General features: G+C 38.1%; 1 protein-coding gene across 2 annotated transcripts in view; it reads right to left on the reverse strand.

Annotated features, from left to right (window-relative positions):
* Positions 1 to 348: 348 nt before the first annotated feature.
* The window catches only part of LOC145977983 (dnaJ homolog subfamily C member 9), a 33496-nt gene continuing 14286 nt past the window's right edge, over positions 349 to 19558 (reverse strand). For both annotated transcript variants that reach the window (XM_083110336.1, XM_083110337.1), the window contains 2 exons: positions 8298 to 8512; positions 349 to 2196 (listed from right to left, as the gene is read on the reverse strand). In XM_083110336.1, coding sequence (XP_082966462.1) covers positions 1999 to 2196; positions 8298 to 8512 — 413 coding nt within the window. In that variant the 3' untranslated portion in view covers positions 349 to 1998. The remainder of the gene's footprint in view (positions 2197 to 8297; positions 8513 to 19558) is intronic.

Raw genomic sequence — 19558 nt, forward strand, 5'->3', positions numbered from 1 at the left:
CATCGATGTGGAATACCTTGAACGACTCGTCCGCAGCATGCCCCAACGCATTGCCACAGTTATTCGCCAACGGGGTGGCGTCACACCATGGTAAACAGGATCCCCTCTAACAGTGGTCAAACTTCAATGTCACGTGTAGATGGACGAAAATGTTTTATTTTGTGTGGACACCATACATTGCTGCGTTGCAGCGAAAATTTATGTTTTCCTTTGTTCCATGTAGCCTGCTGAATAAAATATGTTCAGCATATACATGTGTTCTCCTTATTCCACAACGCACTCCTATATTTGTGACTGGTCGAACTTCATTGTCACTAAGGTTGTAAAAGGGAAATAAAATAACCAAAATAAAAATACATAAATAACTTATTTATAACTTTTTACAAAGATGATGTTGAGGCTAACTATGAATCCGAAGTTTGAATTCAATATCAAACCTTTTTCAAAATACAAAATTTCTACACTCATACAACATTGGTGATGTTCAGTCAAAGCTGTTGCTAGAGATTTCTGAACTCAGGGTGAGAATTTACCAGTACATCTAAATGAACAATTTTGGTCGAACATTGGCTACTAGATGGCATATGCTATCAATTCCAGCCTTATTACAAGATGCTATCAAAGAAAGGAAACAATTATACATTGCAAAACTTGCCTAATTTAAGCCTGGCATAATCACACCACACTTTTTGCCAAAGTGCGTAAAGCACTGCCTACATTTTGGCTTCGTACACTCCTGCCATGTTGGAACTCTGCCACCTACCTCAAACGCACACACACTGTTGTTCTGGATTCAGCGCATGATCTCGGCATCCCCAAAACATTTCAAGAAACTTGGTTGACAATTTTGTCAGTCTTCATGCAAATGATCTTTGTTCAAATTTATACATATACATTAGCTATTCTATCACTCAGATTTTCATTCAATATATTATCTAAAAAAATTGAGAAATATACATACAAGGTCAAGGTTTTCCACTAATATTGGCAAAAAAGAATTAGAGTTTTCCAGATAATTTTTAAACAAATTTCCAGACCATTTTGTAATGCTTTGACATACTAATAACCAAGTTTTACATGTTCAACTGCACAGGCACTTCAAATGAAATTAAGTTTATTCAATCTGTTCAAAATAAACAATAAACTATAAAAATGTTCTTATACAGAATGTTCTGGAAAGTACCAAGAAAATCTCAAAGTTTTCCAGGTTTTTGAATGTTTTTACAAAATTCCCCAACTTTTTTCCATGTTTTTTTTCCACAACATTTCCACATTGCAGTCTCTGATGCAGTGACCACATGAAGATAAAATATTTTTTTATGTAACATGCAGTGTGTTAAAAAAAGATCATTTTGGTTTGAATAAATTTATAAGAATAAACACTGATCTTCATTATGCAAACATTCATATGTGTGTGTGAACACAAATTTACACAAACTTCACAAGCCTGAAGAAAAATTCCACGACATGAATTTAATTTGAAAATCCCACTCGAAATATTTTCATTATTATACAAGATTGAATGTGTGCACCCCTGTATATATTTCTTAAGATAAGAAGCTAGTTTTTTAGAACACTTAGAATAACTCACCTTTGGGAAAGAATAAGAATTGTATTTACAACAAGGGTACTGTTGGACACATTTCAAAATATTGAAAAATATATGAACAAATGTTAATATCACGCGCAAATGTTTCCATTCAACTGAGGTGTCGACAAATAGTTTTCAGTTCTGATTTGAACTTAGAACTACAAGAAAACTAGGCAACTTAAAAATATGAACATCCATAACTATATTAACACAAAGTTAGATACCTTCATTATGTATGAATGGTATTATATGGTCCCCTTTTCACTGGTGAAATAAACTGAGAAAAAACTTTCTCAAAGCTAATAGAAAAATCTGCCTCACTACAGCCACACAAGCTCTCGTACATCGAGTATAGCTCAAATAAACAATTATCACTTTACGTCTGCTGCTGAGAACAAGGGAGGAGATTACTTCTTGCCAGCTTTCTTGCTAGATTTCTTAGCACTGGCTTTCCCGCCATACTTTTCTGCCAGGGCATCTAGGAATGAATCACACTCCTGCACTCTCTGTTCCTGTTTCTTCTGAATGAGCTGCTTTAGACTGTCCTCGCTTCCAATACCCAGCTTCTTCTTCAACTGCTCGGACTCTTTTGCTTCCTTCGACCACTGAAAGCAACAATCACATCGCCACATTACTTTGGCTTAAAACAATAATTTATATTTGTATTGTAAAGTGTCTAGAAAAAAAAAATAATCACCTCGAGAGATTTAGACACTAGCTATAAGCCAATCTTAAACATCAACCCATGCTTTACTCAACGCCTTCTACCACTAGTCTAACACCTATCTTTCTAATACCTTCCTTATCCTTTCCTAACGCCCTAGGAATCCCAATTCCCTGCGCTCCTAGGAAAGCGATTAAACAAATGCATGTTACCCCATACATCAAACTCTAATACATTCACAACCACCCAGTCTTCCTATTCTCGCATTTCCAGGAACCTATACTTCCTGAATTTCCTGGAAATCCTCAACAAGCTCCTAATTTTCTGCAACCCTTACAAGTCTAGCAAATTCCTCGTTCTACCTCTTAGATGCCTATTGTTTACCTATGAAGTAGATTATGCTTTTAAATATACTATATTATTTTTATGTATATGCTAAACACGTTTATATTGCCAAACCTATTACATTGTAAAACCAAATATCTGAATCTGTCTTGGACAACTTCAGACATAAACAAACAATCCATACCACCATATATTGAAAAATAATCAATTACTGTACATCAAAATGAAATAAAGCAAAAAAAGAACCAAAAAAAGTGGGGGAACCACAATCTCGAAGATACAAGTCTTGATTTATAGGCACCAGGGTGATAAGTGCATACCCCTGAATGTACGTGGGTGGAGGTTGGACATCTTTCACCCCCTCCCCTGCCCCTTTTTTTGTTGGTTGCTTGGTTTGGTGTTTTAAATCCACTTTATGCACAGTAAGGCTAATAGGGACTGCACCTACAGTTTAAAGTGGGATCCGAACCACTATGTGCCTCCACCGGGTATCAAACCTGGACCCCCCCTTTTTTTTTTGGATTGTCAAGTTTTATTTCTACTCTATGTACAGTGTCGTAAAGGCACATAGATAATGTGAAGATACGGCCTCACACATTTTTGATCTTGGCCAATACTATTCCATACTAATAACTAAAAATGACACTATTATAATAAATTGTGTTTATTCAACACTATTGAAATGAAACAAAGACGTTGATTGGATGCAAAAGTGAAATCGAGCTTTGGAAGTACAAAAAACGTTACCATGGGTGATGTGATATGATCACCACAATCCTCTCACTGCCTTTACCACAAGGCACCCATTGCTGAGCCTCTGAGCTAATTGTCCATAGATATTGACATGGAAATTTCCACCCAATAACACTCATCCCAGGAGTTGAACCTTGGTCTCCCACATGGCCATCAGATACCCTGATATTTGTACTTCTTTCTAATCGTGTCACTTTTCCACCACTTTTGATACGTCAAAATGAGCATTGACTGATTAGATTAAATTAATTAAGATAGTAAAGAACACTTATGCACAGGAGGGGAATAGAGTCCATTGTTGCAGTTTTATGGCTTTCAAGATTGGAGCTTGCTTTGAACTAACTCCCCATTTGTCCTCGTATCATTTGGCTAAGCTGGAACTGCCTCATAATCAAACAGACTACTCAGGACTGGATTGTGGAATCTAAACCACTGTATAATGTGCCTTCATCAGTGACCAATTACATGGGAATTTGTTACAACAGTGATCTGTGAAATGGGAAATGAAGGATGAAGTGTTCATAGTTCTGATAATTTTGATAGTATCACTATTTACCCATTTTTTAAACTTATTCATCTCTTTTTGATGTAATTCAGTTTCACCACTCGATCATTTCATTTGGCATGTCTGAGATGCAGGCTTGGAGCTCTATTCCTAATATTGTCCACAGATGGTGCCCACTGTACCTTCCCTGGTTCAAGTCATTTGATTTAGTATTTTGTTGCTTGGACGAAAACTAACAGCCCTAAACTGATGGATAATTAATGGGATCTGCACTGTCACAGTTGCCATTAGTCCATGATCAGAGGCTAACTCATAAAACAATCGTATAAATTCAAGGGATGTACATTATAAAGTATATTTGTATTGTATTTTGTGTACTACTGTGTTACGTCGTGTATATTCAAGCACTGCAACTTTTTAATAAAGCTGTTGTAAAGATTCTAGACTTCCATGGAAGATTGTGACGAATTTCAGTACTCTCAAAATTGGTTATTGACTAACCTGTGATAACACACCGGACAGCAAGGACAGATTATTTTGTTATAAGTACATTTCGATTTAGTGTGGCTATATTTTACTTTCTGAACCAAAAATTTGGGTTCACTGTGGAGAATTTTAAAGCTTCTGCAATTCCCCTTATGCTTTTCTTGGTATGTTTAGGAAATCAGTGGTTATTGGTTTTTCTTTATTAAGCCCTGTGCTGTGAAAGATGTGTTATGTCTTATGTCAAGCATAGTATAGAAGAGACTAGGAATTGGGTATTCGTGTTTAACGTAGACATCTCATTACAAAACTTTTACATCCGTCGTGGACTAAGTATCGTGCAAGATTATGCTAGCTTATCTTTTTACCTTTTATATTGATTAAATATCATCCCCTAAGAAGTCTCAAAACAGACAGGTTTAGTTTGAATGCTCTAAGTTCTACATTTGTGTGTGGGTGTAATTTAAGTTGATGTAGAATGAAATTTAAGTTTAGTTGAAGAATAAATCTCCCTTATATCCTACAAAGTAGTTTTGCTTCCATACATGAATAGTTTTTATTTTTTATGGAAAACATACATTTTGGAATAGTAAATGATTTATAATTAATCTCAGATGGGCAGAAGACAATGTGCAAGGTAAACTTTGATGAATCAAATTAAAAAAAGAAGCGTGTGTATTCAACGTTACAAATTCTTACAGTTTAATATATGTGGCTATGTTCTTGCTCTGTATTTGCATGCGATGAATTTTCATTGTAACTCCACAGTACAATATTTCTTCTGTGGTAAATGTGCTGCGTTACAGGTACTTTGTTATTTTAGTGCAAGGGGAAGATATTCCGGTCCTTTTGTTAATCTCATTGCATATCACGGGATTTCAATAATTAAACTTCAATGTAAATAAAAAAAACAAACAAATCAATTACAATATTGAAGTATTAAGTAAGATTTTTTAGTGTAAGAATTAAAATCTTTTACGAAAACCAAAAAATGACCCACTATCATATATATTTAGTACATGTATAAGAAATTAGAATATTTTCTAGGCATTTGCTTTGGACAATCCAAGACTAGAATCAACAATTTTAATTATTCCTTTTTTCAATTTATTACGTTCCAATGAAAAAAGTATATTTGCTTTCCAAGTATCGAGCTCAAACACAGATATGCGGATTAATCGATAGTTCCTCACTGTTCGAGTGCGTTGTCTTCCCCCGCCAGATGGTTCTGCTTGTACTGGGTATGTATAGTCTGTGGTTTATGGTTTATAAGGCCTTAGAAAATTTTTCGCACAGGTCAATGGAGAATATGCTCAGTGTCCCATCCTGTAATAGATAATCCTTGGTAGGGATGGGACTGATTAATCGGTATTCTATCGGTATTCTATCAGTATCGGCCGATATGGGTATATTGGTGTATCGGTAAAATTACCGATCATTTTACCGATCCAATATATTAATAAATATCTGATCATGGTGCAAAATTCTGCCATTTTGTTGCAATTTTTATGGATAATCTCCATGCCCTACTTTCTAAAAAAGTAGATGTCTAAATATCCAATTCCTTGCACTGCAGTCACCTTGAAGCACACATATATTAAGGAGGTCAATGAACCTTTAAGGTTCTTCAAGGACCATTCCTAATTTTATATCGGATTGGTAGAATATCTGTTATCGGTATCGGTAAATTTTATATTGGTACTTAATCGGTATCGACCCATCCCTAATTGATAGCATACGCAGGGGTGATTCCTACATGTAGGAAGTGAGGAACTTCCTACAGTTCATTTGTATTTATTTCCAGTTCTCTGCTATTTAGGAGTTTAATGCATGTTATAAAATTATGAGTGCAATGTACGAACAATTGCATAGGTTAGCTACTGTCAAGAGCTGACTGCTCTCGTTCGCTCAGCCTCAGCCCAAAAACAACTATGGTTACAGGATTTCCTGTTGCTCACTGAGGAGCCTCGGCAGGCTTCCTACGGACAGATGGATGAGGAGTGGGAAGGGGCAGTGAAGGTTGCGAAGATCAACGAGGACCGAGGAACCAGCAAGACTTTCCTCACAATCAGCGATGCCAACCCCAGCAAAATGGTACTAAACCAAGCACAGTTTGATCTTTGTTGGCACTTAGCACCCTGCTTAATGCATAATGGTGAAATCTAGCATAATCTGCAAACGCTAATCCCTGGGAGAGGGAAATCGAATTCAAAGGAAAATGTTTTCAGGAAATAAAAATAAAATTGTGTCCAAATCTTATTTCTACTTCACCAGCGGACATATTTAAAATGAAAGGGAGTATGCCGAGTTAGTGGAAAGCTTTATTACAACCATGCCATGATTCATCCTCTATCTTTAGTGCATCCTGCCCGATTTAGTTCATCAGGAGATTTTAGAGTAAGAAATTGGTAGAAAGTTGGTAGTAAACAATTTTCTCAAACCCTTCTATGTTGAATCCATGTCGTTTGTTGCACCATTTTAAACATTTTTTGGAATAATTTACACTATGACATAACTGTTAATAATATATAACGCAAGTTCAAAACTCTAGAAAAGTAGATGCAAAATTACAATTATTCGAAAAAAATAATAATTAATAATCACTTTTCATTATTGTCAATCCAACGACGACGGAGAGGGGGAAGAAAATCGTAATTCTTGCGAAATCTGAAATATCGTTAACGTTATTTTATTATTTTTGTCAGTTTTTATAGGTTCACATTTAAATGTTTCATAGTTCAAAGTGAGGAGCAAGAGCCCCTTGGCTACCTTGAGCATGGGCCTGCAGCTAATATTCTAAATGCAATGGACAGTACAGTCACGGACACTGCCGGCTTGTAATGAATACATTGACTTTTAATGGAATCGTTACAAGCCGGCAGTGTCTGTGACTGTACAAGCAATACGTGTGAATGTAATCGAACACATTTTCAAACCTTCCTCGGTTTACCATAACATATTCCTACCCTCCACAAAAGCCACAAATCGCCACTGAGCATACGTAGACTAAACTACATTTGAACATGGAGATGATGAATATGTTGACTTTACTTTCAATTTCACTGTGTCTATCACTTCACAATCCAGGGCACACTACTAAATTATGGTTATACGTGTACTACTGGACTTCGAACATATACCGCTTGTCTTTCCTGTTCGACCGTTATTTGCTCAAGTGAAGAAGCTCGATTCCATATGCTATCTAGCGTCGTCCATGTGAACTATTTGGCGCTCGGCCAAATCCTCTCCATGCAGCACTCTAATAGCTACCACTTATCTGCTAAAGGTTAAATATAATATTTCAAGTCAATATGCTCAGTAATATTATTTCTTACGAGTGAAGTACTGTGGAAAGTCACTAGAGCAGAACATTCAATTCGGAATTCAAGGGATCTCCCAGTGGTGAAAATTGATAATGCTCCACAAGGCTCATAGAGATTGGACCTACAGTTCCAAGGGGGATACAAACAACCACTCCACCAATAAACAAACTTGGGAACTGAATACAAAGTAGGGATGGGACCGATTAATCGGTACTCTATCGGTATCGGGCGATATAGGCATATCGGTAAAATTACTGATAATTTTACCGATCCGATATATTGATAAATATCATATAATTTAGTGCAAAATTCTGCCATTTTGTTGTAATTTTAATGGATAATTTCCAAGCTCTTCTTTCTAAAAAGTAAATGTCTAAATATTTAGCTTCTCTTGCACTGCAGTCACCTCAAAACACACATTTATTAAGGAGATCAATGAACATTTCAGGTTTTTCAAGGACCATTTCTAATTTTATATCGGATCGGTACTTTATCGGTATTGGCCAAAATTTCATATCGGCCCATCCCTAATACAAAGTAAGAGCATTAACTACCATGTTATCCAGGAGACATAGCTGTATTATTCTAAAGCTTCCTAATCCCAATGCAATTGGAAGATAACATAGCACCTACCTTCCGCTTCCTAGCATCTATCTTCTTTTTGGACTCCTTTGTGAAGGCTGGGAACTCAGGGACTTCGTCTGCATCAATCATCTCCTCCAGCAGCACCTGGTATCGAGGCTCGTCCTCCAAGGGATTGCAGCACATCATGCTTTCAACGATCCTGTCCATGTCCCCATCAGAATCCACATACACCTTCTTCAGATCATCTCTCTCTTCTTCAGATCCTATAAGATATTACAAAGCCTCTGTTTGTACTAGTAATTGACATTTAAGGATTCTGGGGTTAATAGTACCAATTTGTTAAACTTAAGGCGATCTCCTACCCCGACGAAGGTTTGAGCAATTTTCCATGTAAGCTTATGGGCGTAACTTTAGTCACGATTATCTCGAGAACCAGTAGACAGATAATTTTCAAATTTTAACTGAACGCTGAGAAAGGATGAAAAACTAATTATGCTGACCAAGGCAGTAATTTATTTTATTAAAAACATAAACTAACGTAACGTTTCAACCTTCTAGCAAGGTCTTCTTCAGACTCTGTATCAAGTACAAAAGTAACCAGATGCAACAAAAGGGCAATATATATACACAAACATTACTCCCTCCAGACTATTTAGAAAGTTGTTTGGAACTTTCTAGCAGATGACTTTCACTTCCCAACTTTACTTTCACCTAAAAGGCTAAACACAATTACTTCCATAGAATATGGTTGGACTTTTTAATCTCACGCTCTTTTCCCTTCATTTTTCTTCCTTCTCCTCTCCTCTTTTTCTCTTGTCCTTTCCACTCTTTCCAACATCTTCTTCCATTCTTTGTTTAACTTCAGTCCCCCATTCCAGTTCATTGTGTCTTCTTCACCTTTCTTCTCTATTTCCTTGGCTTCCTTCCATTTTCTAACTAGCATTCTCTTCTCCCTTCCTATCTGCTTAGCCTCATCCCACTCTATGTCATGTCCTGTTTCTCTCGTGTGTTTAAATATTGCATTTCTCTCTCTCTTAAGTCGTACATCATCCCTATGTTGTTTCAACCTGTCTTTCAGCCTTTTTTTCGTTTCTCCTATGTACACACTCTGACATTCTTTACATTTTACTTCGTAGATAATCCCTTCCTCTTCTTCTTCTCTGTTTTCCTTTTTCTTGTTAGCATTCCTCGCTATTCCTAAGATGCTTCTCCCTCCCTTCCTGTAAGTTTTAATTCCCGCTTTCCTAAGCACTTTGCATATCTTTTCTGTGGTCTTCCCCATACTCCTTATTCCAAACCTTCTCTCCTCTTTTTCATTCTCTTCCAATTCTCCCCTGCCCGTTTTCTTACTTTTTCTGTTTATGTCCAGTCTATCCTGCTTCTCATAGCCATTCTTTTCCAGCTGTTTCCATAGGCTATTTATTTTGCCTTCTTTTTCACATTCTTTCATGCATATTTTCTTGATTCTGTCCTCCATATTCTTTATAAAATTTATTTTTGTCACCTCACTTACATCACTTCTTTTGTGGCAGAATACTCCTGCTGCACACTTCTTCTGATGCCAAGCGGTTTCAATTTCTTGTCCTCTTTTCCTTTTCATCAATATATCTAGATAGCCTATGGAAACAGCTGGAAAAGAATGGCTATGAGAAGCAGGATAGACTGGACATAAACAGAAAAAGTAAGAAAACGGGCAGGGGAGAATTGGAAGAGAATGAAAAAGAGGAGAGAAGGTTTGGAATAAGGAGTATGGGGAAGACCACAGAAAAGATATGCAAAGTGCTTAGGAAAGCGGGAATTAAAACTTACAGGAAGGGAGGGAGAAGCATCTTAGGAATAGCGAGGAATGCTAACAAGAAAAAGGAAAACAGAGAAGAAGAAGAGGAAGGGATTATCTACGAAGTAAAATGTAAAGAATGTCAGTGTGTGTACATAGGAGAAACGAAAAAAAGGCTGAAAGACAGGTTGAAACAACATAGGGATGATGTACGACTTAAGAGAGAGAGAAATGCAATATTTAAACACACGAGAGAAACAGGACATGACATAGAGTGGGATGAGGCTAAGCAGATAGGAAGGGAGAAGAGAATGCTAGTTAGAAAATGGAAGGAAGCCAAGGAAATAGAGAAGAAAGGTGAAGAAGACACAATGAACTGGAATGGGGGACTGAAGTTAAACAAAGAATGGAAGAAGATGTTGGAAAGAGTGGAAAGGACAAGAGAAAAAGAGGAGAGGAGAAGGAAGAAAAATGAAGGGAAAAGAGCGTGAGATTAAAAAGTCCAACCACATTCTATGGAAGTAATTGTGTTTAGCCTTTTAGGTGAAAGTAAAGTTGGGAAGTGAAAGTCATCTGCTAGAAAGTTCCAAACAACTTTCTAAATAGTCTGGAGGGAGTAATGTTTGTGTATATATATTGCCCTTTTGTTGCATCTGGTTACTTTTGTACTTGATACAGAGTCTGAAGAAGACCTTGCTAGAAGGTTGAAACGTTACGTTAGTTTATGTTTTTAATAAAATAAATTACTGCCTTGGTCAGCATAATTAGTTTTTCATAATCATGGAAACAAGGCTTAATGGTGTTATAATGAGAAAGGATGTTTCTAGAGAACCACTGATCGATATTTTCATTTTCTGCATCAACGTCTCATAATTAATTCATTCATTTTATTTGTGAAATATCAGACTTTTTTTCACTTTTCTTGACAGAGCAACCCTGTTGCCGCCGGCAGGTTCACTGCAGCTGCTCGCGGTCGCCTAATGACCTTGTAGAAAGAGGGTTTGGAACACGGCGGGTGGTTTCGCCCCAACACACAACAGGTTTAGAAGATGAAAAGAAAGCAAGCAACATGTCTTTTGGCTTTTAACTGGGTAGCTTTTAAATTATGGACTGGAAGTGGTGGCATGAAATTGGTGAAGTGTGTTCCGGACCAAGAAAAATATGAAGTTGGAATTTGGTCCGAGAGTTTGAGTCTGAGAGACAAATATGTTTCTAAAGCGGTGGTGTTTCCGTAACAGGGCTGGTTACTACATTATTTTTATTATTGTAAAATACACTATTCTTCCATTATAAATGTAGATAACGGACCATACTATATATGCATAAATAAATGTAGAGTTTGTTTTTAAATTTGTTTTATGCACAGAAAGGCTAGCCAGGGCTGGACCTACAGTTTAAAGTAAAGTCCGAACCACAATGTGCCTGCACCCGGGTATCGACCTCGGGATTCCTTGATTACAAGACAACGACGTACCCACTACGGCATCGGGAAGATCCACGTATAAATAATACATGATTACATACGTATATACTAGGGATGGCAAACAATATAAAGTTCGGATTAACCGGAACCGGGTACCTCGATCTGATCCTAGAACCGAGTGTCCGTTGATTGACTGATTAATATTATTATTATTCGTCGCTTTCTGATACTTGGATAATTGCAACAATAATGAAGAATGCGTATTAGATGAACTTGTTGAACGGCAACTCACAAAAAAAACTTCTACGCCGTGGCCGGGATTCGAACCCAGGACACCCGGCATTTTAGCACGCTATGCTAATCACTTCGCACGCAGGTCGGCCCGACTGTCCGGATTTCGGGTTGTGGATGTATGAATTTTACATAATGGCTACATTAGAACCAATTAACTATTAAATCAATCATTTCGAAAGCTCTTATCACTAATGCAATGAAACATTTCATGCACAAAATACAAGTAGCCTATTTATGCCAGTATAATATTTTAATATTTCAATTCCATTGCAAACACTATAAAAAGATAAAGTTAGGCTACCTGTGCGTACCACTATTGTGTGATTATGCATACACGCGTATGTAATATTATTGTTAGTACGATATTTGGGGCATGAAAATCTGCTTTTAAACAAATTTTTCAGTGATCCTCTTTTGAGAGTATTTTTTTTTAATTTAGTAAAACTATTTAGGTTTTGGCCTAAAGTTGGAATGTGTAACGAAACCATGCGTATGCCATTTCTATTTAAATGCTTTGAGAAGGTAACACTGTTAATTCAAGCTAAACGTTATATTTTATGTGACTCAGATGTTTTACACTCTTGCGACCATGAAACATTGATTTAATTGCATTTTATGCATAGTAAAGCTAATCGGGACTGGGCCTACAGCTTAAAGTGGGATCCGAACTACTATGTGTCTCCACCGGTTATTAAACCAGGGACGCCTTGATTACAAGGCGATGAAGCTAACAATGTGCCATCGGGGAGAATCCTCCACCACGGAACAAAACAATATATTGGTCGTTGTTGAAATATTTTTGAAATTGAAATTGATTTAGCGCAATTGATCTGTATTCTTGGGAATATGCCGCCGCCCGCAGCCTCTCCTTGCCGGAAGCACTGTTTGCAGCACAGTAATTTCATATTCCACATTAAACGAATATACACTATCTGCGATTATTCTGTTTCTATTCATCAAACGTTTGCTCCGAAACTTCCCGTCCACAATTTAGAAAAAGAAATACCAAGATTGATCTTGAGGGGTCTTTCCCCTGTTACATATACCCGAAACCGGTTGCATGCAGGTCGAGTGCATCTGGGTTTTATTCTCTTGGGTCTCCCCCCCCTCCCAGATTATTAGGCGCTTCGCACGTCAGGGGATAATGACGCAGACCGCCCCATCTAAATTCTTGGTGAGGAATATTTTTCCTTTCACTATCATAAAATTCAATATATTTTTCTAAAATATATGTATAAAAAGGACATCGTTGTGCAATGTGTGTGATGAGGCGGAGAGGAACATACTTGATTAGTAATTAATTCAACTCACTATAATTGGTTCCAAGATGAAGAAAAGGAATAATTTGGAGAAGGGGCAGATCAAGTAAATTATTCAGTAAATCTTAAAAAATGACTTTCAGTAATAGGAGAGTGTCGCAATAAAATACTTTATGGGAATTATGGCATGATCTAAGGGGGGGACGCGCTATTGGTCATGGATGGGGTGGGAGACTGATCTATACAATTGTTAGAAGTTCATTATCCAGATATTCATGAACTACTTAACCTGCGCTTTATTTTTGCCGAAATATTCTTGAAATGGACATTGTGTAATTTGTTTCTCTTCTTGACATCTGAGATACTGGGGAATATGCTGCCCTCAACCCCTCCTTGAGAACAGCAATGCTTTACAGCATACTTTCGCCATCCCGGTACTTCGAGAAATTTCATACTCCAGACTAATTGAATATATATCTGTGCTGATTCTATTCGCATTCCTTAACACTTTCTTTTGTCCATTTTCAAGTTAGCCCTATAATTTCAAAAATACTCAGTTAAATCTTCCGAGAGCTTTCCTCCCCGGATATTTATACCTGAAGCAGATTTCTACAGCTCGAAAACATCTGGTGAGTTATCCTCGGGCCTCCCTCCCTTCTCCTCCCAGCTCATTAGTCGTGAACGAGGGTCCATGAAGAGCCAGGCAACTGGGCTCTGCAGGGTTGCTGTGTCAAGGAAAGTGAAAATAGAGTAAAATGAATTAATTAATTTTCGGGACGTTGATGCAAAAAATTAAAATATTAATCAGTGGGTGTCTAGAAACATCCTTTCTCAGTGTTCAATCAAAATTTGGAAAATTTTTGTCGACTGGTTCTCGAGATAATCGTGACCAAAATACCGAAAACATCCCATAAGCTTACATAGAAAATGCTCAGGCCTTCGCCGGGGTAGGAGATCGCCTTAATTGGAAATTACACGGTTCACACTCGTTTCGGCAATTTTAAGTGTTAAATTGCACTTACTATTAAAAAGAATAAAATTTGTCAAAATGAATTAAAAATAAAACTATAAAAACATTTTTAGATAGAATATCTCCCACAAAGGTTGTTTCAAGAAAAATTGTGGAATGTGTTTTCATATTGATTAAAGCTTGATGCAGGCGTTGGTTGTAGTTTTGGCAAGATGAGGCATTGGCCTCTGAGCTAAGGAGAACTGGATGGCTTTTTTGGTGTGGTGGGGAGTAGTGGAGATACAGTAGTTGGTCAGTTTGATATGTATGGATGTTTCCAAGTGATCTCCCACGATGTGGATATCCACATCTAGGAAGGTCACTTGGTCTTTGAAGTGGGACCAGGTGAATTTGAGAGTGGTAAGGTCATTCAGCTGGTTTAGAAAGGTTGTGAGGGAGGGTTCGCCATGTCTACAGAGGAGGAGAATGTCTGTGAATCTTAGCCAGAGAAGTGGTTTTAGTTGTTGGGAGTCTAGGAACTCTTGTTCAAGCCTGCCCATAAATAGGTTCGCATAGGAGGGGGCCATTTTGGTGCCCATGGCTGTACCACCACATATTTGCAGGTCTCCGAAGTGGAAGTTATTGCAGGTGAGTAATATTTAAAATATTTAATATACGGTGCGAAGGTTATATTTGCCATTTGACATACTCAGACTTATATAACATATTGGTTACGTGCGTGTTACTCACTATCTATAAACAAAAATACGTTAGAGTATTCAAATTGGTCTACTTACGCAAGTGAGTATGTATTCTTATGTGGACGACGTTTCGGAAGCTTTACTGCTTCCTTCCTCAGGTTGTCGATTTCAGCTCGGAATATCAAGCCATGTCAGAGAAGTGTCATGTAAGGATACTGGGAGAAAGGTTCGGGTTAAAAACACTTCATAGTGCTTGACCTATACAGAATTAAAACCACTTTGCTAAAAACCCCTTAAAACTCACAATAAAACATGTAAAAACCACCGCTACGGTAAACTGGAGTGGCCGTTGAGAGCCTAAACTCCCTGTCAAGGTGAAGCGAGCGGGCAGATGGCGCCGCGCAGCGGAGTGGTACTTCCCCTCCCACGAGAGATCCCTCCCCTCTCTTTTTCTTCCCCTCGTCACCAATCCAAGGAGAATTCCCGTTCCACCTCGGCTGCTTTCCTTACTTCCGATGTGACATGGAAGCCCATCGGGGCTCTTTTATTATTCAAATTGTCCCACTTCTTAAAAAAGCTAATCCATACGTCATCTAAATTGCCCTCGTCCCGGTTCAGTTTATTTCTGTGTCCCGTGCATATCAATGCCGTTTCGTACACGTTCCTATCCAATTTACTATTACTTTTTTTGATAACCTCTCTTTTTATTATTCTATGCCCACTGTTTATTATATGCTCTGCAAGCCCCGTTTTCGGGTCCCTTTCTTTGATGTTCTTATCATGTTCGCCCCATCTAATACGCATGCTCCGGCCGGTTTGTCCAATATATTCCATCCCGCAATTGCATTCAATCCTATACACCCCTTTTTGTTCATCAGGGTTATCTCGAATTTTTACCCCCCTCTTATAATCCGTAAAATGCTTTTCAATATTTCTAGGTGCTCTCGTCCCGCATTTCACACCGTACTTTTTCACTGTTTTTTCAATTTTCTCAGTGAGCCCTTTACAGTACGGTATCCCAACATAGTTAACTTTACTATCCAACCCTCCCTCCTCTTTTTCCTCCTTTTCTACTCTGCTATCAGAATCGGGGTTCCCCTTTGAAATACTCTTCCTTGCTCTCCTAGCTAACACGTTCATTTCATATTCGGAAAATCCATTCTTCATTCCTACCTCTATTATCCATGATATTTCCTTTTCTTTTTCTACTGCATTATTGCATAACCTCTCAGCCCTTATGAAAAAGTTTAAATAAACATTCGATTTGACCCTACTTGAATGTTCCGATGCCTTATTAATATAAAGACTGCCTGCCAGGGGTTTGTGAAACACCCCTGTCTTTATCCCCTTTTCAGTTTTGGTAATACTTAGGTCCAGGTAGTTGATTTTACCTTCCACCGAATTCTCCCTAGTGAAGCCTATTCTGTCCTCTTGTTTTCCTAACTCCACAAAAACAGTGTTAAGATCTTTTTCTTTTCCAACTACAAGGATATCGTCCACATACCTACAGTAATATTTTATGTCTACTCCCACCCTTTCCATAACCGCTTTTTCTAAGTAATGCAAGAAAATGTTTGCCGCAAAACCCGATATCGGGTTGCCCATCGCTAACCCTTCTTTCTGTCGAAAAATCTTATCGTTTACGCGGAAATAATTGTACCCGGTTACAAGAAAAAACCACCTGACATATTCCCATGTTACCAATATATCCACGCCATGGTCTAGTAGCCATCTTTGAAGGCAGTCACCGGCTTTCTCTCTCGGTACACTAGGGTACAAATTTGTTACATCAAAGCTGCTAATTTGGTCATCCCTCCCGATTTCTAAATTTTCAATTGACTTTTTTACCTCAAAGGAGTTTTTAACGCTATACTGGGTGTTAACATTAATCTTCTTCATTCATGGTAGTAATAGAAAAAGGCGTATATCAAAGTAAGTTAGAAGAATGCTTTCTAAATAATGATTTCGAAATGGTTAATGGGAACCCAATTAGTAAAATTAGAAATGAGATTAGACGTGGGATAGAAACCAGCATAACCTTAGGCAGCGGGGAAAAGAAGAAGCTCATTAAAGAAGTGAAGGAGGGGAATATCCCCACAGCATTCGGCATTCCAAAAACGCACAAGGCACTGATCCCACTTAGACCAATAATCCCCACATATGAACACCCAGGGTATGGATTGGCAAAGGAATTAATTAAAAGAATGAAGAAGATTAATGTTAACACCCAGTATAGCGTTAAAAACTCCTTTGAGGTAAAAAAGTCAATTGAAAATTTAGAAATCGGGAGGGATGACCAAATTAGCAGCTTTGATGTAACAAATTTGTACCCTAGTGTACCGAGAGAGAAAGCCGGTGACTGCCTTCAAAGATGGCTACTAGACCATGGCGTGGATATATTGGTAACATGGGAATATGTCAGGTGGTTTTTTCTTGTAACCGGGTACAATTATTTCCGCGTAAACGATAAGATTTTTCGACAGAAAGAAGGGTTAGCGATGGGCAACCCGATATCGGGTTTTGCGGCAAACATTTTCTTGCATTACTTAGAAAAAGCGGTTATGGAAAGGGTGGGAGTAGACATAAAATATTACTGTAGGTATGTGGACGATATCCTTGTAGTTGGAAAAGAAAAAGATCTTAACACTGTTTTTGTGGAGTTAGGAAAACAAGAGGACAGAATAGGCTTCACTAGGGAGAATTCGGTGGAAGGTAAAATCAACTACCTGGACCTAAGTATTACCAAAACTGAAAAGGGGATAAAGACAGGGGTGTTTCACAAACCCCTGGCAGGCAGTCTTTATATTAATAAGGCATCGGAACATTCAAGTAGGGTCAAATCGAATGTTTATTTAAACTTTTTCATAAGGGCTGAGAGGTTATGCAATAATGCAGTAGAAAAAGAAAAGGAAATATCATGGATAATAGAGGTAGGAATGAAGAATGGATTTTCCGAATATGAAATGAACGTGTTAGCTAGGAGAGCAAGGAAGAGTATTTCAAAGGGGAACCCCGATTCTGATAGCAGAGTAGAAAAGGAGGAAAAAGAGGAGGGAGGGTTGGATAGTAAAGTTAACTATGTTGGGATACCGTACTGTAAAGGGCTCACTGAGAAAATTGAAAAAACAGTGAAAAAGTACGGTGTGAAATGCGGGACGAGAGCACCTAGAAATATTGAAAAGCATTTTACGGATTATAAGAGGGGGGTAAAAATTCGAGATAACCCTGATGAACAAAAAGGGGTGTATAGGATTGAATGCAATTGCGGGATGGAATATATTGGACAAACCGGCCGGAGCATGCGTATTAGATGGGGCGAACATGATAAGAACATCAAAGAAAGGGACCCGAAAACGGGGCTTGCAGAGCATATAATAAACAGTGGGCATAGAATAATAAAAAGAGAGGTTATCAAAAAAAGTAATAGTAAATTGGATAGGAACGTGTACGAAACGGCATTGATATGCACGGGACACAGAAATAAACTGAACCGGGACGAGGGCAATTTAGATGACGTATGGATTAGCTTTTTTAAGAAGTGGGACAATTTGAATAATAAAAGAGCCCCGATGGGCTTCCATGTCACATCGGAAGTAAGGAAAGCAGCCGAGGTGGAACGGGAATTCTCCTTGGATTGGTGACGAGGGGAAGAAAAAGAGAGGGGAGGGATCTCTCGTGGGAGGGGAAGTACCACTCCGCTGCGCGGCGCCATCTGCCCGCTCGCTTCACCTTGACAGGGAGTTTAGGCTCTCAACGGCCACTCCAGTTTACCGTAGCGGTGGTTTTTACATGTTTTATTGTGAGTTTTAAGGGGTTTTTAGCAAAGTGGTTTTAATTCTGTATAGGTCAAGCACTATGAAGTGTTTTTAACCCGAACCTTTCTCCCAGTATCCTTACATGACACTTCTCTGACATGGCTTGATATTCCGAGCTGAAATCGACAACCTGAGGAAGGAAGCAGTAAAGCTTCCGAAACGTCGTCCACATAAGAATACATACTCACTTGCGTAAGTAGACCAATTTGAATACTCTAACGTATTTTTGTTTATACTCAGACTTGAAATACATCAGCAAACACAAGTTTCAAATGTTACGGGATATACTAATCTACAAAAAATTGTTAATTGTAGAGGAATTTTCAACTCCAATTTACCTTATCAACTTCAAGATACCTTATCATGCAATAATCTTGTCTGTCAGATAAATTATTCTGCACAGGTCACTAACAAAATAAACGGATTGAGATTATTCTTTTTTTTTTCCTTCCTTGATCAAAATAAAAACTAAACTGTGAAAAACTTGCCTCAGGCCATTTATATACAGGGTGTTGCAAAATGCCTGTTACAACGCTTGGGAGGTGATTCTACAAGTAAAAACAAGGAAAAAATGTCAAGTGAAAAAATGTCGAAATCGGCACCGTTTTCGAGTGACAGGCGTGCGAAAATCGCCTCACACCATGTGTAAAGTACAATAACTCAAGAAGGAAGAAATATATCAATGTCGGAATAAAATAATACAAACAAAATTGTACCTGGTGAATACAATGGTGCATCAATTGAGGCCCAGTGTAAATTGCGCAAGGGGACTCTCAAAGAAAGTGGGGAATCCCCTGATGGAAAATACAAGAAATTTACTACTATCTTCTACATAATGTTGAGATCGGAATGTAGCCAGTAAAAAATGGCGACGTATGTCCACATGTCCCACTACTGCTGGGACACCGTCCCACACCCGGGAAATAGGAAAATAACTGCAAATCTCCTGTTGTACACGGTTCACATTGCGGTTCGAAGAAAAGAAACCAATTTGTCGCATGTCTCACTACTGCTGGGACACCATCCCAAATGGAAAAAAATACTGGAAAATCATAAAAAAAAGTTTTCAATCCCTTAATGTTGACACACTA

The sequence above is a fragment of the Lepisma saccharinum genome, chromosome 24 (assembly GCF_977018435.1).
Source record: "Lepisma saccharinum chromosome 24, izLepSacc3.1, whole genome shotgun sequence".
Taxonomy (NCBI): Eukaryota; Metazoa; Arthropoda; class Insecta; order Zygentoma; family Lepismatidae; genus Lepisma; species Lepisma saccharinum.